Genomic DNA, 24,810 nt, shown 5'->3' on the forward strand with positions numbered 1-24,810 from the left:
AGGTTAGTATACAAATGGAATATCAGAGACCTTGAAACTGAGGTCGAAGGCCGCGACCTTAGTCACAAGTTTGACTGAGGGCTGACTTGTGACTGAGGTCGGCCGTACCCACACGAAGAATGTTTCGAGCGCCAAGGCCGCTCCAAACAAGGGGAGTCTGGGGGTGTCCCTCCCCAGGTCTCACAAATGCCATTTCCGACTATATTCGAAGGACAATTCTTTTAATAGATGCGAAGGAAAATGCACTGGTTAGTTTTCACACGCAAAGGGCGGGACGTCGCAAACTCTGTTTTGACCTTGCCTTAAAAATTACCTAGAACTGGGGACTGATAATGAGAGTGACACTGTGCGGGGGCCTCAGAGCGCCTTTACTTATGGCAGAAATTCTTTAAAAAAATCCTACCAATTTTTCAAGTACCACGTGCGTATTTGCGTAAAGGACGCTACTCCCCTGTGATAGTGCTTCAGACGGAGAAAAGGAAAACAAAATCTATTTTTAGGCCGGAATTATAGATGGAAGTTGATTTTGACATTTGCAACATCAACACGGCAGACAATTCAAATTGGTGATCGTCTTCGTAAAGGTCAGAAAAATATCCACGCGAAACACTTGTTAAATTTCACTGACAGCGTATATTTGCTTGACTTGGCGGGAAGCAGGGTTTGAGGTTGTCTGAGGCCCTCGTGTTTACATACATACTTAACCACTCTCCCTAAGGGCTTTTCACGGTAAATGAAACACGATCAACGAACGGAATGGAACATTAACGTTAAGAATCCCAACTGGCCGGAGGCAATTATTGAAAGCAGTCAAGAAGCTGAACCAGGGACAACCAGGATCAAATTCAATGAGTGGTCAGAACAGGTCTTAAACCCGACCACTGGGCACCACTGGACCGCACAGAGAAGAGAGGAGTCAAAAGGGAAACAGAAGGGCACTGGAGTGGGGTGCTCACAACGTCATTCTCTTTCAGTACATACCTTTCTTTCATAGAGCCTCTTTGATTTTCTTAGAATTTATTCTCATTTTCTTTTGTTAACCCCCTCATTTTTTGCTTTTATTAATGTCTGTAGACGTTTTCCACAACCCATTCTAATAACGTGACATAGACCCTCTGAAACCCCTCCGTTCGAAGCCCAACGAACGCCCCTTTCCAACTTCACTTTATGTTACCTAATTTCAGTTGCATCTGGTATTCTTTCGGGAGAAATATTCGTCCTACAGCAACGCAATGCTTAGGTACAAAGATGGACTTGCTGTCGTTGCAATTTATTTGGAGGTCAGTGTTGTCTTAATTAATATGTTGTTTCATAGCGTTAGTCCTTTGTCTTTTACTCTGGGTCGTTAAAGTAGTTTTAGATAGCCAATACCCGCTCAACCAGAGCTCCGTAAGCCGCTTCAGTGCTAACAGACGTGAACATCAACTAAGAGAGGATAGGCTAAAGATAGAGAGCACTAAAGACTTTATAGAGTGACTTTCGAATGACCTTGAAAAAGGCTTCGCAATTTGTTTCACGGACCAATGTTTGACAGTTCGATTGCCCAATCACATTACTGCATTTTAAATGACGTCAATGTGAGATGCCGATCGCTTTCCAGAAAGTTCCATTGAGAGATGACGTTGTTTGCATCCTCGTTCGCTAAGCCAATGAAAATTCGCGCTGGTTTGTTTTTGTTCGATACGCCAATTAAATGTTTTGTATTTTAGTTTACGTTCTGTTTTTACATTGATTTCCAAGGTCATATGAAAGTCGCTCTAATATTTTCGCCGTATATATGCCTGCTTTTACTTTCGGATGCCTTATATAAACTCATTGGAGTGTTGTCGTATGGGCACGTTATGTGCATTGAGGCGTTTCGGAAAACTCTCTTCACTTTTCATTTAATCTCAGTCAATCAATTATTCAGATATGAAAGGCAAGACTGAAATAGTTAACTTCCACCCAAAGCAGAGTATATTCCATCACATGACCCGGAGGCATGAAGAGCCCATGAGATAGCACAGCGCATGCGTGAAGTCATTGCATTTTATGCAATGCCACAACAGTCCAGTCATCGTCTGAATTCTTATCTGGCGATTTGTCTAAGCTGACAAAGGATATCTCGGACGCCAATAAGTTAACGAAGAAAGTAAGACCGGTGTCACACAGTAGCTCGCGTTGCCGGAAATCTATATTTACAAAGAGCTCTTGACCACTCTCACCGACGGCATTGCTTTGGCAATGGCGATTATGTATCCCTCCTACCCAATGTACAAAAAGTTTGATGGATTCAAGGCTGCGATTATATGTAGTTCTTTAAGTCTTACAGAGTTGACGAGAAACGTGGCTAACGACTGAATGTCCTTATTCATATACAAGATGAGAAATTTGCACAGTGGATGGAACACTTTTTTGTGACTTATTTTATTCGAGAAAAGATAACCTTTTTTCAGTTTTGGTTTCCTCTGACGTATGACTTGAGCATTTCACAAAATGAAAGGCTCTGCCCTGGGTCCACTGATGTGGAGAATATTTCAAAATGACTTGTTCTTTTTTTGTTAAATCGAGCTTGTCTATGTACGCAGATGATCATCAGATGTTCCACGTCGGAAACGAACAATCTAGTGTTACCCCAGAACTTAGAGAAACCGCGCGCAATACCACTAACTGGTACGACTCCAATCTTCTAGCTGGGAATCTTAAAAAAGTATCACACTATAAACATTGGTGACAGTGAAGACAAAAACGATGTCACACATACAATCTGTGTGAACAATGAAGAAATAAAAACAGTAGGAAAGCTTGAAGTCTTAGGTGTAATCTTGGACTAGGAGTGATTGTGCGACTAAGAAATCTAATTCCTATAAGTGCCCAACTAGTGCTGTACATGTGGGTTCTTCAATTTATTGATGGCGAACACTCAATCAGACTTAATTCGCGCGAAAGTGTTCACATAAAACACGCACGCGCACTGATTCGTTGGCTGACGAACAACACAGGCACTTAATTTCAATTTCAGTTTCAAACGACCGTTATTTGAATGACTTGAAAATAAAGTCAAGATCACTTCCAAACGTCGTCTGCTATTGCTAGTCTTTGTTATAAAATTTTGGTTAAAGGTGCTATGTCAAGCAAAATGATGTAATTTTATGACACCCAAAATGATGCCCAAAAAGTAGAATCAAACATTGTAATAACCACTTTAAAACTATTCAACGACATCATAAAAGAAAGACAGCAAAAGAAAAGAGAAGCATGGATGGAAACAAGCGGACGAGACTGACACGGATTGCATTTGGGTAATCTTGAAAAAAGTCGGCTCGACGTTTTTTTCGTTTATGTCAAATCGCCTGGATGAAGGTCGTTTTTGCTCAGAATCACCTTTTTTTGTGACATAACGATAGTCGTATCAGTTAAGGAATGCCACATTACCTTTTTCAAGTTTTAATTAAACTCGTGATTTACTAAAGATTTTCCCTAAACACCCTAAAATAACGTGACATAGCCCCTTTAATTATTCCCCGAATAATTAACAATTATTGGACGAGGTTGAGCACAGAATATCGTGATTTGTCAGTGGCGAGCAGATCAATTTTTTTGCCGAAGCCGAAGGCTGAGGCAAATAATTGATCTGCGAGACAGTGACAAATCACGATATTTTGCGATAACCGAGGTCAATAATTGTTTTATCATTCGATCACCGATTTTTTGTTTTGTTTTTGTTTTTGTTTCCGAGAAGCCGTAAGCGCGCGCTGCCTTGCAGAGTCGAGTAATGGCACCAATCAATTGGTTTCCTTCTCAGCATAATTATATTTGTAGACTTCAAATTGTACTTACAGTCAAACCTTCGATAACACTAGGCATCAACAAAGCTGAGGAATTTCACAGTTTTCAAAGCGTATTCCGACAAGTGAAGCTTTGGTGTAAAGCTCGCCATTCTTTTTTCGGGCTTTGGCATAAAATCTCTTCAGTACATATGCATTCGCCAACTTGTCCTTCGCGTGGATGACACGAGTGACTCTTCGTCTACCCTTTTTTCCTTGAGATACTCTCGAAATACGTTGAGTGCAACTTTTGTTCCTTTCTTAGTATTCTCACTGTTCTTTCGATCAACTAAAGATGTCGAATCATTCTCTGACAGCTCGAGGAACCGATCTGCCATTTTCTCGAAAGAGCGTGATGTCAACTGCACATGAGCAGAATATTATTTGCAGCAAAACACTTCTTTGTAGGCAGTTATTTGCAGGTCACGAGGTGGGTTCTCGGCCAATGAAAAGCAAGGACAAAATACATTGAATGATAATGGTACTTACAGCCCAGCAGACTGCGTACACCTTACTATATTCCGCAATGTGGCTTTCTTAATTTAATCACATTTCAAGTATTTCAGCTACTTTCCCAGGTTGTAACGTATATGAATGTAATGCTATGAATTGCTATTTGTTGCTACAGGTCGGAGACGAAAATAGCAGTAATGCACAGATAGCAAACTTCTCTTCACTCGTGGACTACATTTCTGAAGACAAAAGTAAGCTGTTCATCACTGCAAATTATATAATTAATCAATAACAATCCGCGAGAAATCGAGGCGTGTAGTTGGTACATATATTTTTCTTTTACTCGAGACTTGGAGCTTACAATTTTCACATGATCTTGAGCGATGGAATCTACCGGTATTTAAATGAAATAAATGTAATCTCAGTTATTCATGTAGTAGTTACTTAATTTAGGATTCGTAAGACTGGGAAATGCCTACACGGCTGGTAAACTGAGGAGAATGATTCAGATTTTTGTGGCGACCGCATTTGCGTGGAGTAAACGATTGCCCCTAAATTTTGTTTTTTTAGCTTCATTAAATAATAAGCCATTTTGCGATTTTTGACTCATACTTCGTTCCTTAGATGTCAGCAAACTGTATTTTGAGGGTAATTTTGCACCAATGTTAGTCTTATCCCCTACAGTCAACTTTAATCAGGAACGAGGAACGACATCGTGTTGCCACTATCCTATGCCTTCAAGTAGAGTGGTGCAAGTTTTTGTTAGGGGTAAGGCGGCAAGCGCTTTGCTAAAAATTTGTTCCCTCTCCATTCCATTCTTACACAGAGACCGCGATTCCCTCGGTCAACACTTACTGCTAGTTCCGTCTGCTAGTTCCGTCTGCGTCTTCAGGTGCAGAATTTATCTCAAAATAGTAATCCGACATGCGTAGTTTGCAACCGGTCAGAGGTTTTGCTGCTGACCGAAAGAAGTGCCGCCTCGGAATAAGAATGCACTCGAGATAAAAACACACGCATTTGTCTGAAAACATTTTTTTTTTTTAGATCGCAAGCTGTCTGCAACGGCTGCTATAAAGCAATTAACTTCTCCATTGGATAAAGGAAACGCTCAATATGATGCTTACAGAGGGAATTTGGTGGAGCCGCTTAAATGCAAGGATTGCGTCGATGTCTTTGTAATGGAAGAGCGCTTTTCTATATCCGTAAAAGAGGTAACCCAACTCAGCTTTTAATAACTTGATGGAGTGGATTTTCGGAATAATATGTAATGTCACGTCTTAATTCAACCAGGAAAATTATAAATGCTTCTTCCCCATTTCCGCTCATACGAGTTCTGCAACAGAAACTGACTTTACTAATACTGACAAGAAACATCATTTCAAAGTTCAAAGATCGACGTAATCATAGAGAGAGTTTTCATGTGATGTTCGCAGCAGCTATGATAGAGTGTTCAGACAAAGAAACTCTGACCGTGTCCGAGTCTTAAACTACGGTATACACTAGAATAAACGCCCCCTTGTCAACAAACACTCTTCCAACGCGTTAAAACGCTTTTCTTTCCGGCCTATAAACGCCTCACTCCCCCTGAAAGATCAGTCTGTTTTTTTTCTGAAAACTGTTTGTATTTTTCAAAATTTATTTTTCCGTCTGAGAAGAATGAAAAAAAAAACGAAACAGAACAAAACAGAACAGAACAGAACAGAACAGAACAGAACAAAATAAAATAAAAAATAAAATAAAATAAAATAAAATAAAATAAAATAAAATAAAAAATAAATAAAATAAAATAAAATAAAATAAAAATAAATAAAATAAATAAATAAATAAATAATAAATAAATAATAAATAAAATAAAATAAAATAGAATGAAATGAAAGTCATCTAAAGACGAAGTGAAAAACACAGTAATCTTTTCAGCTACCGCTGTCATCCGTTTTCGTCGAGCCTGTTTCTTCGTTATGTATTGCACTCCTACGTTCCTGCGAAAAGACTCCACCATTGAAGCTGCTGTAAATCGGTACCACCTTTCACTGTGAGTAAACTTTACCACGCGGTGGCTGAATTTTCAGGAAAGGTTACACATTCTTAAGCACTGAAGAATTTCCGAGCTATCCAGTCTTGTTTTTCCTTAGGTTTTGATAATTTCTGTTCATACAGTGAAATATTTCATGTTTTTCCACCAGATGACCGAATTCAGGAAAGCACCTCACTGCGTGGAAAACGACTGGGCCTTTTAACATAACAGGTATAATTTTTAGGCTTGAAAAACTCTGTGCAATAATTTTCTTTTCACCATCAACATTCGTCCTTAAAGGGCTTTTTATCTTTCCCTTGCTTACTTTTGCAAGATTTTTTACTCTTAATCGCACAAATCTTTCTCTCGGTCAGCTGTAAACGAGTAGAAATTCGACAAAGTATCTAGAATATTCTAAGAACTCTGTAAATAGGACCGAATTGTTCCACGCTTTGAAGGGCTTTTACGTCAGATGTGAAGAAAAGTTATCGCGGAGTATTTTAGTTTAGTATTCCTAGTCATTTGAAATCATTAATGAATTATTATCAGCCGGGGGTTACTCGCGGATTTACGGAGAGCGTTCTCAGTACACGTATTCTCAACTTATAAATTTTCTCTTTAATTGTGTACCTAAGGTTGCGTTGAAAGAGAGTACGGAAGTTGAAAAGAAAACATTCTTATGCAAGATAATTGTCCCAAGATAATCCCAAAAGCCAGAGAGCGATTTTCAATAGCTGACTTTGGGAAGGAATGATAGCATGGGATTGAGATTCACTGCGCAAGCATTTCTGGGATTGTTTTTTCTTTTTTTTTTGGGGGGGGGGACGATTACTAATACGGCGGAGTTGAGGAAACCTGTAGTGAGAACACAAGCGATTGTAAATTAATCAAAAGAATCGAGCGTGCAGTTTCTTTGGCGAATCACAACAGGTGGAGTCAGTCACATGACACCATGACGGGAACCCCAAGCGCTTTCGAAAAACCTTGCGTTATCGCGCGCTTTTCGTGGTTCGGCGAAAAGCGCGGGAAAATAAAGGTGCCTGTGATCGTTATCGAATGATTGTCAGGTCAATCTTAGTAATAAATTAAACCAACCAAGTGATAGGAAAGTACTTTTGGGCTTTGGTTATTCTGTGATGCTAAAATGCCTAGCTGTCGTTTGCCATTACGTCAAGAATTGTTAACTAGCTACGAAAAGAAAAGTGAGAATTCTCAACGCGAGGTTCAATAGAAATTTTAAATAAACTATATCTCATGCTGAGAACACAGAAAGACCAGTGATACTCTAAATTTGTTTTAATGCATAGCCATATATACCCTTAATGCTTTGCTTTCCCTACATTAAGCTAGCTGCTTAGATAACTGTCTTTCACAAATCTGTTTCTTTTTCAGAGTATACGTTGTCGTTGGGAATTCTATCAGAGCGATAAACGAATGTTACTTCTCCTAACCATTTAACCTACTGGAACTGAAAACGATCCCAGTGGCTACTGAATGGTTGCTTAACGAACGGGCATACTTTTTTCTTGTTTAGGATACTCTTCAAATGCATTAAGGGTTGTTGGATCTGAAAATCTGCTAAGATTTTAACACTCGATTAATGTATTATTATTTAAGTTTTCGTACCTGGGGCCCGTTTCTCGAAAGTCCCGAAAACGTTTCGGGCCCGAAAAGCCATCTGTGAAATTGCCAACCGCTTGTTTTGGAAAGCCGATCTTTTAACATGCTTTCAAGGTACCAAAAAGAAAATTAACTGTGAAGTTTGACGAATTAAATGCTCTCCGTTCTTGAGTTACAAAAGGAATTGTGACACCCGAAAATGGCCCGGGCACTTTCGAGAAACGGCCCCCTGGCACGAAAAAGAAAAGAAATGAATACTGAAACAAACGAATAAATCAATAAATATGTAAACACCTTAGTCGTTTGAAATGAACCCTCGAACCTGGGAGATCGCTGGGGTCAGGATCACAACGCTAAACTGAGCGCATTTGTAGATAAGACGAAATGTACTTAAAACTATATCGTAATTTTATTTTTTGGAAATAAAATGAAACACAATCACGTTCCTGGTCAGTCAAAATACTTAGCCATAGATCTAGCATGAATGGCTATTCTAAGATGAGATAAGATAAGATAATTTATTAATGTCGAAGACGTAGGAAGACGGTGTTTGCACCATCTTCCGAGCTAGAGGCTCATGTTAAAAACGCTCGACAACCTTAGTAGACTACAAAACAAGATAACGTATGAATTATATATACAAATGTTCTAAGAATACCTAACTATTAAGTACGTCATAATCTTAAGAGATTTTTGAGAAACTAATGAAAAATATAAACAAAGATACAATTATGTACAGTTCATGAACTGACACCCTGTGAACTTAAAGGGGAACTGAAGGCAAAAAAAGAAGCTTTTTTTTTTCATTTACACTTTAGACCATGCACAGTAAATGTTTTCAACTTTTTTTCTGGCATATCCGTCGTTTTTCCACCTAAAAAAAATGTTTGTATTCCGATTTTGGGCCATCAGCAATGCGGCCCAGAATGGAGGAGTCAGCGGTCATTCTTACAGCTTATGACGTATGATATGGGGAAGACTAATTTCGTGCCCATATCTCACTCTGTCACTGGAAATGTGAGATCTGGTAAAGTTCGACTGTACACAATTTTTCATTGGCTACCAAAAAAAAGGTTGCGGCAATGCAATCTACGCTCCGATTGACTTATTTCGCGGGGCACTTACTAATAGTGAAGGTTTGGTTTTCGCAAGCTCATGTGCTGTTTGAATAAATGCCAGTTGTGCGTAGGAAAGCTTTGTTTTTTCCGACGCCGGAAAAGCTTTGCAGTTGAGGAAAATCATTTTAAAAATTGGCGACATTTGTGTAAATGGTACCGACGAAAGCCCCACGCACCCAGCAGCTCGAATAAAGTTCTGCGTAGCTGGCTACGCGGTACCCAGAAACCATAGTTAGTGGAGGAATAACTATGCAGAATCTAATCCAGAAATTCATAAATTTCTGTGCAGAAACTAATAAATTCAAGTTGAAGTACGTGACTTATTCAAAACAGTATTTCTCGTTCTTAAAGCGTAACTCGCGAATTAAGTAGTGATTAATTGTGAATTTTACGGCTAGATTAACTACATTTTTCACGAGATCGTGTCAAGAAAATAGCGCTCGTTGCAGTGATTAGGTCTAAGCACTCTTTAACATTTTCGCTTTCAATTTACGGTTTTGTTAACTACACTTTTCACGAGATTGTGTGAAAGAAATAGCACTCGTTTACTGATTAAGCCTAAGCGTTCGTTTCAGTGATTAGTCCTAAACCCTCTTCAACATTTTAGCTTTCAATTTGCGGTTTGGCTAACTACACTTTGCACGAAATCGTGTGAAGAAAATAACACTCGTTTATTGATTAAGCCTAAGCGCTCGTTTCAGTGATGCTGCAATTGCTCCGACAATTAAACAATCTCGACCGTTCAAAAACAATCGCCTGTAGCGCTTCTTTCTGTTTCGGCTTAAGTTTAAAGTTTCCTTGTCCTCTACCCAAAAGAATGTCTTCAAGAATACTCTCGAAATCCATGTTTATTCCGCAAAATCACCCAAAATCACAACAGAGAGTACGAACATGCGCAGTGATAGAAAAGCCCGTATTTCGGGCCTCGCTGGCACTGAGCATGCTCGAAATCGAACTTTACCAGATCTCCCTTCCGTATGACCGTGGGAGATCTGGGTACGAGATTAGGGGAAGACATGCGAGAAGGCCCCATGTAGAAGCAGTGTTTACACTGGTGTTTGTCGTGAATATTGAGTCCGCGAAGAAACAGCAAAGCAACGAAGAAAATATCCACAGCGGCACTTTTTGCTTACCTTGTTTCTCTTGATTACGAAATCTCTGTTCCCCATATCATACTTCACAGCAGGCTGCTGATTTAGTTTTTGAGCCCGCAATGAAAAGGCCGAAAAATCAGGAAAAGCTTAAGCCCAACTTCGAACGTAATTTTCTCGCAAAAAAACAGGAAACGAAAAGAAATAACTCCACAAACATGACTTTACTTGTGTTAGGCTTTCCAAAAAAAAATGTTGGAATAAATGCTGATTTCGGCCTTCAGTTCTCCTTTAACATTCTGAGGCCCCAAAATATGTAAGGCGTATGATTGGCTTACAAGGTGAGTCTTATTTGGCGGTAAAATCTATCTTAGGTCGTGTTCTATTTGGATCAACCGTTTCAACCGCAACCGGTTAAGGTTGAGGCGGTTGAGGTTTCCCAATAAAGCACTTTTCCAACCGTTTTCGGTTGAAACGCAGTAACTCCTTGGAATAGTTATTACCAGACTTCTCAGCGATGACATGTTGAGCGAAAGCAACACGGCAGGAGCCCGCGGCCGACTTTAAATGTCCCGCGAAAATGACAGTGGTCGCTGCCCATGCTTTTTCAACCAATTCAACCAAGTTTGATGCCGGTTGAAAAAGTTGATCAACCAAATCATAGTTAGAACAGGAAAAAACCCAACCAACTAAAAACGGTTGATCCCAATAGAACACGACCTTAAAAAAGCTTTGTCTAAAGATGTAACTAGCCAACTACATGAAAGGTCACATGTTTAAAAATGGTCCTTATAAGTGGTTTGCAATCAATCTCTGGAGACAGAGATAACAATGTTGCAATGTACTATTGCTGGTGGATTAACGAAAGGAGCTAATGAGAGATATTTTGTTTTCGTCCACCAACAAGGCGGCGATGACGTCACGTGAAAACTAGCTATACCAGGGACCTATTGTAGATGTTCCATCCCTAAGGGATCATGTAAGGCTCAATGGACATCGAACGCGTAGGCTCAGTCATCATTCTAGATTTAGGATAAAATGGTTAAAAAAAAAACGGATACGCCTGCATACTGAGGTCGGAAAAAGCTAGATTAAGATACTTATTGAAGCTGGCTGCCCCATATTAAGTATTTCGTTGCAATAATCTAGACCATTTCTGAGAATAGAGCTCTTAAAGTTTATTAACATGCAAAGAACTCAGTTTGAGTCGCCTTAAATAGGATCATGATGTATAATCATCTAGCTCACTAAGCTCGCAATCAGAAACAATGGGTTATTGAATCAAAGCCAGCATAAGGTATTTTTTCTGTGTCAAGAGAGTCAAAGACGGAAAACAAGCGGAAAACTTTGCAGGAACGATAAAAGATATTCTTAGCATTCTCCCAAACTTTAAACAAATGTCAATACTTGGAATTTAATCCTGATTTTGTTTATTGCTGTTGTTGTCTCTTGTTAAAAAAAATAACAACAACTGGGAATAATTGTTAAACATATCAACGATATCTTGTGGTTATGATGTCTTTAATAAGTTCGGCATTTTCGAAGCAAAAAATCAGCTTCATGCATGAATTGATGATATAGCCTGGTAGGGGTTCTTCGACACCACTGTAGTTTCTTTTAGCAATTCCTCCTTTAAGGGGATCATGAATAAAATCCAAGTTTCCAATTTTAAACCCATGGTCAACCGTATCTTCATCCATAAACGTCTGTACTATTCCAATGGACACCTTCGTCAGCTTAGCATTTCGCATTTGAGGGATGAACTTTGAAACGCCCGCCAAGATCCGCTGCCCCTTAGCACATTTCTCGTTCTCCGAGAGACAGTGATAAATTTGTGAGAACTGTGGTTCGAGTTCACAAGAGGAACTTGTTACAGCCAGGTTCGTCTCAGGGGCGTATGTCATCATGCCTACTCCATTGCCTTTGTTGGAAAACATGCAGAATGGACCCATGCAGAAGAACATGGATGGAAGATTAGCAAGCTCTTTGGGAAGCTGTACTGTGGCTATGGCTTTGATGCGGTTACACCTCTTTCTTTAACAGAAAAGAAAGACGCCATAAAGGCGTTAAAACGCAAGAAATGCATCCAAATGCCAGTCACGAAACTATATCGTGTGGGCTATTGTCAGTCACGTGCACGAGTCACGGTACCGTCCCTTAGAGACCCAGGGAAGATATAGGGTGTTTAATTAAGCAACGGCAAGAACAACTGCAAGCAAGACTATTTAAAGTCAAGAACCCATGACGCGGAGCCTACAACTCTACTGTGTTCGTGTCATGGCGTTTTCACAGACCGATTTATTTTTAGATTGAATTTCCCGCGAATGAAACTCCCACAGGAGCCTGATGACCAATTACAAGAAATTAAGCTGACGTCATAGGGTCACCGAACCGGAACTGCCTTTGCTTTTTCGGGAAAAGATAGTCTAAAAATAGATCGGTCTGTAAAAATGCCGTTGCATAGGCCCAGTATGGGAGCTGTAGGCTCCCGGTCATGGGTTCCTGTTAAAGTGGTATTATGATGAAAAAAATCGCTTCCTTTTTTTCTTCAGATTTTGAAAGTGTGTTTGCTTAACACCTGCCTGGCAAAATGTTGAGCTTTGATTTTTATCTAAAGGCTGTTTACTTTGAGTGTAAGTTTTGGATTTCACGGTCCGCCCTTACTCCCGTTCCCGTTCCCGATCGACTGGGGTCTAGGAAAAGTGACGTCATTTACTCAATAGCTTAAAATTTCAGCGTGTAAGCACAGCTTATGAAGTATGCAAAACACAAGTTTAAAAATCTGGAAACCCGAAACTCCCGTGCTGCATATTATTTCAGTCGCGTATAAATGCATTGCATTCTCAAACTAGTGAGTCATTGAGGTCATTTTCTCCTCGATCCAGCTCATCAAATTCTGAACGTTTCAGATGTTTTGTCCTGTCGTGCTCAATTCATTCAATCTCGTTCCCAGAGTCATCGTTTCCCTGACCCGGGAAAAGAGAGACCTTGGTCGAATCCAGAACACGTCATATTTGATTGGCTGTTGAAAAACGATTTCATTTTCTGCCATTTTTAAATTCTGAACTCAAAAATCGTGATTTCTTCTGGATTTTTATCTTACCAGTTCCGTACCTATTTTTGTTTTAATTTTGGAAATGCAGCTTTTGTCACCTTCTTGACACCAGATACTGAAATATGTTTTGATTGAAAACATGTCTCTCGTTGTTTTTTATTCTCCGCAGTTTCAGCGTTTTGAGTGTATTAGGAAATGTGTTTATACTCATGTGTACTGCTGTCTCGCCGGTGAAAAGTAAGCGCTTTCATGGCAAGGTGAACGCCAGTGTTTTTGTTGATTTCTAACCGTCTCCCCTCACGCACGCGCAGTTATGTAACCGGCACCAGAGCCTCCCTCGCCCGTTCCGTTGGACAAGATTACGGAGGCTCTGAGAACGAGATTGAACTCGTCACGGCAAGTTGGTCTGCGACGATTTTACTTCAAAAAGTCTTAGCAGAAATACGACTGTGTCAAAAAGAAAATGCGTTTAATTTTCGCTGTTTACTGTAAAGGAATTCAATAGAAAAAGTGGAAACACCAGCAACTCATTCAAAAATGGCACCGAAATGTGAGCTTCGTCCCATAATAGCATTTATTGCAGACTGGAACTCGTATTATACGCTTTTTCTTGACCCTGAATACGTAGAGCACGACTTCTAGAAAGCGTACAAGTTGTACTTGTTCTCATACTCGCATTCGTTGCCGATGCTAACATTCTTTATTATCTTATTCCTCGCAGTATTCTGATTTCACATGACGTCGCGGCCGCCATGTTGGTGTCCCCAAACAATGAAATGGCGGCCATGTTGGTGTCCCGATCCAATCCTCCGGGAATTGAAAGCTATTATTATGCTAACATCTTCTTTTGTTTTCGTTGAAAAACATGGCTGTTGATCACGTGAGTGAAACCCAAGAATAGCGGGACAACTGTCATCTGTACCTTTTTCCGAGGTTTGAACGGAATCTTGAAGATTTTTCGCACAATAACTGAACCATAATTCATCAAACGCTTGAAAGGCCCGGATTCCAACTTTAATTCTTTAACAAGCTCAAGTGAGCAGTCGAATTGAGTGATAACGAAGGGTACTAATAGTTTGCGACACGTTAAAAAAAAAAAGGTTTGTCCTGAACAAGCCGCGAAACGTTTATCCATGGGAAACAAACATGTTCGACGATCGATCAGTCGGTGGTGTCACATATGCATGTTTATGTCACGTATCGACCTCAAACTTACTGTGCAGGTACTTTATTTTGTTCTTTGATTTTCCTTTTTCTTTCGAATGTTAAGTCGCAAGCTTGTACAGCGAGTAGATGGTTTTGACTTATTTATATTTCAACAACTTCGTATAAATTGTCGCTGTTATATTTTTGCAACTGCACACCGAGCTTTAGGGTTTAATGTGAAGTATATTTTCAGCGCCGGTAAAATAAAAGAGAAATTTTATGAAGCAGACGTAGTGGTGTATTTTTGGAAATAGTATATGTTCTGTAGAAGCAACTTTGCTACTAACGAAATCTTTCTTTTTTTGGGAACTTCAATCGTCGCTTGACATCAACGGTCTTATCGGTCACAAAAGTTCTTGTTTTTAGCTTGCCCACTTTTGTGGGAATTTCTTGTGGGAATATCAAATCAGCTGTTTTGATCTTTTTGAAACGTACATTGCAAATAAAAAATGCCTTGTCAAACGATTACACTTTCGCCCAGTTGCGGATCAAAATATAACGAAGACTCTACCCAAGTGGGAACCAGGGTCCAGGGAACCAGGGTCTCTCTCTTCAACGACAAAGAGACCCTGGGAACGAAGTTATGTTGGTATCATGCATAAAAACAACTGAGTTTACGAATGATGCTACCCCTTGGAAGAGCTAACGTTATCTCCAAATATTTGTAATGAGAAGTGTCATGCTAGTTATGAGTGGTTCAAAAATCAAACATGACCGACTTTCCCAAAAAAAGGAATGTGGCTTCTTGTAAGTGTGGTCAAATCATTTGCTTCACAGGGGCCATTTTTACCCAACACCTACCTCATCAAAGTTAACCTCCTTTGCAGCCATCTCTAACGTCGGCCTATTCGACGGAAACGGCGTCAAAGGAAGGCTTCACCAAAGAGTCGTGCTCGTCTACTGAAACAAGTACAATCTCGGACAGATTAAAATGGAACAGAAATGGTCACTTCCCCCTAAATCAAGAATAAAGCCGCGTGAAGGTCAAAACGCGCCCTTTTTTTGGAGGGGTGGGGGGGGGGGGAATGAAAGGAGGAGTCTCAATTTTCCATTTAATCTGTCCAAGATTGTAGACAACGATCTCTTTGAAAAAGAGGAACAGGAAGAAGTATACCTGCACGCAGAGGAGATGCCAAGTGATTGGTTGAATTTGGAAATGTTATACCACGAAGCGTTTATAACCAAATCTGTTGAGATCCTCACGGCGCTTCCATGGAATGTGTTCATTCCTTCAATGATATACCCACCCTCCTCACGGGCAGTAATCACTTCAACTTCGGTAAAAGTTAGCACGGAGACCCTGCTCTTTTTCTGCTTTTCTATTCGCTCGATGATGTACTTTCTCAGTCGTGACCAATCAAGCAACTCCTCTGCTGTTTCAATCCCCATTTCAACATTTCCTCTCTCCACGTGTTCTTCGAACTCATGAGGCTCCAGAATTCGATAGATATTTTCGGATGGACCAAACACTTCGCAGCTCGGGTCTTCTCTAACCATTTTCGCGTATTCCTTCTTGATAGCATCATAAACATCCAAGATATCTTTCAGAGGAACCAAGGAATTTTTCATGATGAAGTATCTTCCTCGACGAAGCGGATGGCATTCCTTTCGACCGATCTCTTGCCGAAACTGACCATACCGTTTGACAAACTCTACGGCGACGTGCAAAAAGTGCAATGCTGTAGCTTTGTCAGCATAGTGGAAACCAAGACCCAAGCGTGCCGGTGTCATGTCACTGGTTTCTCTCATCAATTGCTGATTTTTCTCCAAAAGGAGAATGTTAAACCTTCCGGTTAGTCCTAATTCAATCGCACAGCAGCATCCCCCAGCACCTCCGCCGACAATCGCAACAGTCGGGCGTAATCGGGAGTTTTTCCTCAATGGCGGCGTGCTGTGGCCATTAAATGGTACAATGCAAGGAGCTGTTTGCATATTCAAAAGGGCTCACTCTCTAAGGCTGTGAGACCAAATAAAAGGGTTAGTCCAAGGGCGCGGGAATAGAAAGGTGGGTGGGAATTTGGGGAGGTGCTCTTCAATGAAAATAACAAAGATGGTGTTTGGGCCACCAAATTAAATAATGTTCTTTCACTCATATCAACTTGATTTCTTCGAAAAAAAACCTTTGTTTACGCCAAATGAAAAAGAGCGGATAAAATAATTCCGCCTGTATCGCAGAGGTCATGGGTTCGAAGCCGGTTGAAGCCGCCTGAATATTTCAGGTGTCAATAGAGTAGTTTACAATTGGGTGTCGAAAGTAATTAGCGAATTGCTTTGGATTATGATTACTTCACTCAGTGATTGGTTCAAAGTTCTCGCGCCACTTTTTCAACCAATCAGAAGTGAAACCAAAACCCATCGTGGCTCTCGAGTACACATTTTCCCGCGCTTTGTGTTGGCTACGCGCTAGCTACGTGTAATTACTTCGAGTTTTGATTGGTTTACTGGATTGTCTCCGTCCTTTTTGATTGGCCAAATTTTGGTTTTGTGACACTCAATTGAAAGACGCTCTAGGAGAAAATTGTTTAATTTAAATCGTCCATGAGATAAATGCGAGGATCACTTCTCCCTTTCGTCTATAACCTGCACTTAAAACAAAGAGCGACTTTCGTATGACCTTGAAAAAGTGTTCGCAATTTGTTTGACGAACCAATGTTTGGCAAACACGAGATTTTCAGGGAAACTGGGGCGTTTTCTCCCCCGGCCCAGTAAACAAGCCAGATTTCAAGGCGATCGATGAAAATGGTGGTCTTCTACGAATCCTAAAGAATGGTACACGTGTGCACCAAGTTGGGGCCAACAACAAAGCTTCTCCTTATTCCCGCGAAGGAAACTCCTAAATGGCCAGAAAACAGTTCGATTGCTCCACCAAATTACTGCATTTCAAATAACGTCAAAGCGAAACTTTCCAGAAAGTTCCATGTGGAGATGACATTGTTTGCATCCGCGTTCGCTAAGCCAATGTTTTGCATCTTTGTTTATGTTCTTTTTCAAGGTCATATGAAAGTCGCTCTGTACATTTATTTCATAGAATTATACATAGAAGTATACAAAGAAGTATAACCCAAACATTCAAGAGAAATGGTAAATGCTGACTTCTCACGAAGTAGTTCATTCCTGGAGTAATTCAGTGATTAATTTTGCTAGACAATCAAGAAGTACTTTTTATATAAAGATAGATTTATGTTTTTCTGTATTTTAGTGGGATTATCCACTCGATTAGCCACAGCTCACTATGGATGATCCCAACTCACTCTATGTCGGTGTAACAGTTACACTTTACTCCCACTGCATTAGGTCATTGTTATGTTAAATAATGTTTAGTCTACAGATTCCTCGCAATGCTCAGAATAGGCCATTTCCGAGTTCATGTCTGCCATCTCTTCAAAGAGAGTGTAAGTGCGACGTTTTTGCGATGGTAATTAGTTCTACAGTTGACAATAATTTTCATGACAAAAACTTCGCACTTAGACTCGCTTTAGAGGTAGGCATGAACTCGGAAATAAGCTACAGAATAGGCCTTATTCACGATAGCCGCCATGTTGGTTTTCAAATTGTCATGCAAATTAGCCATGTGTTATGCTGGGGGGCAAACATTGGAAAAAAGGTAAATTGTGGAAAATCGGCTCGTCGAAATATTGAAATAGCATTGCTAAAAGTGTATTTTAGTATTTAGAATTAAGTACCTTTTATAACAATTTTAAATCTTTATATTGCTTTTGACAGTTTGACTTTCTACTTTGTTATCTGCTCATTTTTCACTAAAAATCATCGAAGTAACTTGTGTAGTCATTCCATTTTACTGCTTAGGTGATAAACATTCAATGAACGTGAAACAAATCATCTGTGTGGCTAAAACGTTCGTTGTAACCTCTCGAACTTGTGTTGTTTGCCCCCTCAGAAGTGTGTAGCTAATTTTCATGATAATAGCAAATCCAACATGGCGGCCATCGTGAATAAGGTCTATTGACTTTAACAGACAAATTATGTTAAGTTATGCTAATCTGGCAATTGAATTCATATTACGCGCTGAAAAAGATTGCAAAATCGAAAAAAATACCAGAGTACTTTTTAGAACTAATTGGGCCAAGGTCAATCATTTGGATTAATATCCATAGCAACAATTAAGTCAATTCAAAAGATCTTACGTGGAAGAGCCAATAAAGTTTAACCGCGTCTAGTAGTTTTCTTTACCAGAAGAAAAGGGTTCCGTCGTGAACATGAGCCATGACACGCTTCATCACATATCCGAGGTCACCAAAACAGCACTAAGAAAGGCCAAGCTCTTGTAATTTAAAAGACAAATGCTGATGTAGGTCATCAAACACAACGAAAATGTTATGAAATGACAGCTAGTAGCGGCAAAATACTCGGCCTGCTCCTTAGCACATAAATCAAGTGAGTAGCATTCCGAATTACGATCCGTACCTTGATGAACTCCAAATTTCGAGTTCTGAACTCAAAATTTTGCGTTTAAATATTTAACGGAAAAAAAAATTGTCGAACGATTTTCTTGAAACTGTCCCTGAATGTTCCCTACTAATCCAAATCAAATCTCCGATGATGGATGTCGGACAAAATGGAATATTCTAGAGACTAATTAATTTTCTAGTGATTGCCAAGGAGCAAATCATCACACGGTGATGAAAAACCGGAAAAACCGGTTATAGAGACAGAATTGACTTCAGTCTTTAAAACATTCCGGTGTCATTAAAACGTCGCATCATCCTGCGGATAGTCCAAGGCGTCAACTATCGGTCACAAAGATACGAAAGTGAAAGACATTCAGAGTTTTGCTCTAACGGGCACATCTTCCAAAGATCTCCCTTTTCTATTCGAAATACGGAGAGAATTTTTAAAGATTTTCTCAGCAAGGGCTGGTTTTGTAGAAGCCGCCAGTTGGTGGTTAAAATCAGATTGAGATTAGGCACTGATGGGCGATATTATGTAACAAACAGCAAAATGTTTTTGCTTTCCTCAGATATGAACATGTTTACAAGGTTATCTGGTTAACCTCTGTAGTGTAATCTATGTTTGCATTGTGCGATGTCTTCTTCAAATTTGGGCTTCGCGTTTGATGAAGCCTTTCCCAACACCCGGAGGGTGAGAGGAGGTGATGTGCTTGCACCATTCTCTTCACAAGAGCCTCCGGTCGACCCAAGGCTCTGGGAAACTCCATGCAGGAGAACATGCGCCGTAGGGTTCTCATAGCCAAAATTGCTATTTGACCCTTCCGTCGCCTCTTCACTCCTCGTGCTACCATGAATGTACCAACAAAGGTCCCAACAAAGGAACAGAATGTACCAATAATTAAAGGCGCTTTTGATTGTTTTTCACGAAAACCAATGAGAAGACACTTTGTTTCAGGGCTCCCTAGAGCTCTTCTCCCCCTCAGTCAAGAGAAGAGCTCCGGGGTTGAGATTAACTGGAAAAGTTAAACTGCGTGCGCACATCAAGTCGCTTAGAGTAGAGTGTCTTTCAAATCTATCGCCCTTGACTGCGCATGTATCTAAGAATGTTATTTTTCTTTATCTGAAATGTAATCTTTCAATTTATAGTCGGATGATAGCTATTTGCTACAATCTTGGACAGGATAAAATGGAACAAAAATGCCCCCTTCCCCTTAAATCAAGAAAGAAGCTGTGTGAAGGCCAAAACGTGCCATTTTCCCATCACTGATTTTGGGGGGAGGGGTGGTCTTCATGTTGGCAAAAGATACTGACATTTTTTTACCAATAGCGGTTCCCTGCGTTTTAAGAAAGTAACAAGATTTTTTGCTGAAAAATCTCCTTTTCAGCCTAAAACGACTAAATCTGCCTATTGTATGTAAAATCAGGTGAAAAAGTGGGTAAAGCTCGATTTTTAGGTTTTTGCTTAAGGTCTTTTCCCCGTTAAACAGGAAATAGTTTTCTTTCAAGAAATACCACTTGGTGAAGCAGCCGTTTAATAAGGTCCAGCGGTAATAAAGGTGACGTAATTACGCTAATCACTGGTACACATATAGTAGACGACCAAAAACCTCATTTTTAATGCAAATTATTATAGGACTAATTGGATTATTAAAATGTGGCTGGGCAAACTGATATCGTTTTATTTACGATTACAGCCAAATTTGCCCTTTAATTTCGTGTTATAAACGTAATTCAAGAAAAATAACCGTCAACCATCAAATGCCGTCAAAGCGGCTTATTTTTAACCGTCAACCGTTAAATGGAACCCCCTATTGAGACCCTCCTGGAGATAGCAACCGCATGTAACTCTGTGCTCAATCCCGTGATTATTCAAGTTTAAGGGAGAGTTTTACGTTTCTGCACATGGGCAAACTCTAACGTCAGCTCCTAATAAAGCAATCGAAAGCAGTGATGCAGAAATCGGAAACAATGCTATAGAAATGGAATTACTCGTTGGAATTACTTTTGCAATCATTTCCTTTGTGTTATAAATCTACTGCATGCGAGTAGATAACTCGTGTGTAAGAAAATAGAGGATTTTACATGGCCGCGCGGAGATAAGAAATTTCTCTTCGAGTGTTGAAAAATATTTCACTCGTTCGCTGCGCTCACTCGAGAAGATAAATTTCGTATTTCCAAGTGGTCATGTAATATTCTATTTTAAGTTATTATATTGACACCAATGAAATACTAAATCATTCACGAAAGACATTGAAAGGCGCGATTTTCATATGTAACCATAGCAAAAGTGATCTTTGTTACCGTTACGTGTGAAGATATGTTTTTGCGCGAAAGCTCACTTGGTATTTCTTTGGTGTTTAAAGTTTGGTCAAGACCAAATTTGATATTTTTTGGGTAAACCCGCAGTATTTATTCTCCACCAAATTTGGGTCTCAGTAATTCAGTGTAAATGCTCTAGTATTTTCTTTGATTAAAGACCCATATCACTTACCATGATGCACCACGATTTGTTTATTATGAAATGCAAAGCAGTCACCCACTACCCGCTTTTGCGATCCACATTTTTTGCTCTTTTCAGAGGGTTTCAATTTTATCTTGAGAGGAGAAATTTTTGGAAAAACTGAACAAAAACAGTCAGTGTGAAACGGGAAGGTTTGTGTGTACATTTTATTTACTGAACTCGACTCGATTCGCTCAACAATCGCAGCGGAGTCTTCTTTGAGAAACTGATGTACCGAAAACAAAACAGGTTTCTTTTCCAGATGTCGCCAAAGCAAGAACGATCCAGTTCAAGCGATCCAACTAATTGATGTCATATTGCGTTGATGATGTTCAAAAATACCAACTTGTTGGTCACTTCGATTGAGAAGATGTGGATTTTATCATTGACTGAATCAAATTATCAAATTATGCTTTCACACTCAACCGAACAGTCACGGTGAAACGGGCAGGTTTGTGCTGATTTTATTTACTAACTTAATTTGATCAACGGTCGTAGCGGAGTCATTCTTTGAGAAACTGACTTACCGAAAACAAAACAGTGTTTATCTTCTAGACATTGTCAGAGCAAAACTTCCTAGTTCAAGCGATCAAAGTAATTGATGTACGGTATTGCGTTGATGATCTTCAAAAATTGCCAACTTGTTAGTCATTTCGATTCTATGATTCAGAAAGGTATCGATTTTATCATTGACCGGATCAAATTATGCTTTCAAATCTGAAACGAACAGTCATGGTGAAACGGGCAGGTTTGTGTGTAGATTTTATTTACTAAAGTAATTTGACCATCACTCGCAGCGGAATCTGTTTCGAGTAATTGATCTAACGGACATTGTTCAATTGCGTGTAAAGAATTCTTTACTACTTTGTCAAAGCCAGAACAAACTTCGAATATTTTCTCAGCAACAAAGACATTAAATGTACAGTTATTGAAGTCTGTTATTTGTTTAAATCACTGTCGCGAAGCGAGCCGTGCGAGGACACAAAATAATTTGCCCATTCACGCAATGAGATGTACTAGATAAGTGGCTAGACGATGGCGGAACTTCTTGGTCCCTGAAATTTGAAGGCGACTGCAGTGCATCACGTCGCCTCTTCTTGGAAATGCCATCCTGCGGAGCCGAAAAGGAGGTTTCACGATAAAGAAGAAACTCCGCTAACTCTCTGTGAGTATTGCTGCCGTATCCTGTAAGGTGCTTACTGCTTGTCCACAGAGAGAAGACTGATTCTCGCAACCAAACCTTGACCAATTCTTTTTTCCGCTCGGTCGCGGCATTACTCGATCACTATTATCCAAGGAAATGTCAACTTATCAGAAGAGAATTGTAGAGTTTGGAAACACTTAAACACGACGTAGAACCAACAATAATCAACACGATGGACACGGATTTTCTTTCCAATCAATAATTCGCGTATAATGGCGGTTTCGTGGTCCACGATTCGGTTGTTTGCCGCGGTGCATCACGGTAAGTGATAAAGGGTCTTTAATGAACATCATCTGGTTCAGTAAGCACCGCAAATTTTACTACTTATAGCGCTAAAGCTTGGACATGCGCAAAACCGTGAAGATACCCCTTTAACAGCTGATTCAAGTTTATCCAAGTTATTTTCCAAGGTAAATAGTGGAGATGACTTCTGAAGATCGTTGATATAAATTAAAGAAGAAAGGCCCAAGTACTGAGTCTTCGGTACTCCACACAAGGTCGTATCAGCGTCAGATACCTCAAGATTAATTTCAATAGTTCTTTTTCGACCATTTAGATACGATCCTTAGTGATTTTGGGAAACGTTTAACTACAAAAAACTGCGGTAAAATATAACTAAACACGTGCATACTAAAAAGTGGTAAAAACTTTGTTAAGAAAAGACGACGCTAGCTAAACGTTCAAGTCAAAGTAGTTTGAAAATTGCAATCTATAAATACTAATAGAACAATAGTAGATAAGAAGCCTGTATTGTGAAAGGAAGGAACAATGAAAATTAAACAAAAAGTTTGGCACGTATGCTAGAGTCCGTCTGGATATTCAAAAATAATTGGTTCGAAAATAATTGTTAAAGAACCCTCAAAGCAAGTGGACACAACACAATGGTCAGAGAAATGGAAAAAAAATGTGTTTTTCACTCATTCGTATACCCTGGGTACCAGAGGTTTTTCTTGCGCGCGGCAGACGGAAATTGGGCGGTCGAAGGCCGACAGCGCGACCGACACACAATAGAGACATGACCGACACCGGAAACAGCGCAAAAAAAACCTCTGTATCACTCGTATCCTTGGTTTTCGTGTGACGTCATCAAAACTAAAAAATAAGGAATCATCAATCCTTTTCAGGTTTTAGTTTAGTTAGTTATTAGAACAGCTGAAGACTTGTCTTTTCACAAATTTTCAGTTTGGTGGGGTTTATCGTCTTGTGATAAGGCAAGGTTGAATTTCTAAGTTTTTGCGTGACACGATGTCAAAATTGCGGTCGCGAATGCTATCACGTAAGTTAAAAAAGTGACTTGTCCGCTGAGATTTTGCAATCTGAACAGTCCTTGTATGAGAAAAAGTACTCACATAGATATTTATGAGCTCTCAGAAGACGACTACTGGCTTTTTATAGCAAAACTCGATGACATATGTTTTTGTCAGCTTCCGGCCGCCATATTTGTGCCCCAGAGAGGGACACAAACATGGCGTCTCCATACAAAACCTTATAAATTTGAGTAAAACATTCCTTCGAATATCTCCCGCACGAAACATCGCACAGACCTGAACCTTTGTGAGACTGTTTGAATATTCATCTTTTTTTATCTCTTTGATTCTTGACTTAACTTGCTTAATGGTTTTGATGATGGTGTGACAGTGAAAGCCGGCAATTAAATCCTCGTGAACGATGTCGCGCCCTGCCAGTTTGTCTAATGACATCACACATTAAAACATGCGCCTTCATTGGTTCTTGAAGTCAAATGATAAAGCAGCCTTTGTTCCCTTACTTTATCTTTCACTACATTTTCTCTAGAGCGGTCGAATTTTTTTGAATACACAACACTCTCGCGCTTCGGCCCTATTAGGGCTGCCCCCTCGTCAGCCTCGCGTCCTGGCTCGGCTGATTCGTTGGCAATAATAAACAACACATTGCCGATTCACAACTGATGGCTTGATTATCTTACTGTAACACTAATCTTATGCCACTTGATCGATCTTTGAATGAAAGACTAATTCTCAATGTGCCGCATCATTGTTCCTAATATTCTAAAGTTCTGTAATCGCTAAAATTTCCGTCTGGGGGTTCTAAAATCTCTAAACGTTCTAGGGTTCTACCACATGAAATGATCGTTTTCGTGGGTTTTAAAATCTCTAAAATCTTTAAAGTTCTAGAATATCCATGGTCCATGTTGTGAGTCTAAAATTTTTGAAGCTCCAAAATAGGTAAAGTCCTTTTGGGTGTTCTAAAATCTCTAAAATTCCTAAGTTCTAGGATATCAAACAATCCTTACGGGGGTTCTGAATTCGCTAAAAGTCAATTCTAAAGTTCTAGAATATTAAAGTTATAGAATAT

General features: G+C 39.7%; 2 protein-coding genes across 3 annotated transcripts in view; one reads left to right on the top strand and one right to left on the bottom strand.

The window, feature by feature from the left end:
• Positions 1–11,775, top strand: part of LOC138022338 (carbonic anhydrase 3-like) — a 35,834-nt gene extending 24,059 nt beyond the window's left edge. The window contains exons 4-9 of the mRNA XM_068869454.1: positions 1–2; positions 1,185–1,280; positions 4,435–4,510; positions 5,304–5,470; positions 6,443–6,504; positions 7,666–11,775. The exon at positions 1–2 is cut by the window's left edge and continues 291 nt beyond it. Coding sequence (XP_068725555.1) covers positions 1–2; positions 1,185–1,280; positions 4,435–4,510; positions 5,304–5,470; positions 6,443–6,496 — 395 coding nt within the window. The 3' untranslated portion in view covers positions 6,497–6,504; positions 7,666–11,775. The remainder of the gene's footprint in view (positions 3–1,184; positions 1,281–4,434; positions 4,511–5,303; positions 5,471–6,442; positions 6,505–7,665) is intronic.
• The window catches only part of LOC138022335 (uncharacterized), a 230,625-nt gene continuing 217,022 nt past the window's right edge, over positions 11,208–24,810 (bottom strand). For both annotated transcript variants that reach the window (XM_068869451.1, XM_068869449.1), the window contains exons 2-3: positions 15,478–16,320; positions 11,208–12,136 (exon numbers count right to left, since the gene is read on the bottom strand). In XM_068869451.1, the coding sequence (XP_068725552.1) occupies positions 11,596–12,136; positions 15,478–16,295 (1,359 nt within the window). In that variant the 5' untranslated portion in view covers positions 16,296–16,320 and the 3' untranslated portion in view covers positions 11,208–11,595. The remainder of the gene's footprint in view (positions 12,137–15,477; positions 16,321–24,810) is intronic.

The sequence above is a fragment of the Montipora capricornis genome, chromosome 10 (assembly GCF_036669925.1).
Source record: "Montipora capricornis isolate CH-2021 chromosome 10, ASM3666992v2, whole genome shotgun sequence".
In the NCBI taxonomy this organism is placed as follows: Eukaryota; Metazoa; Cnidaria; class Anthozoa; order Scleractinia; family Acroporidae; genus Montipora; species Montipora capricornis.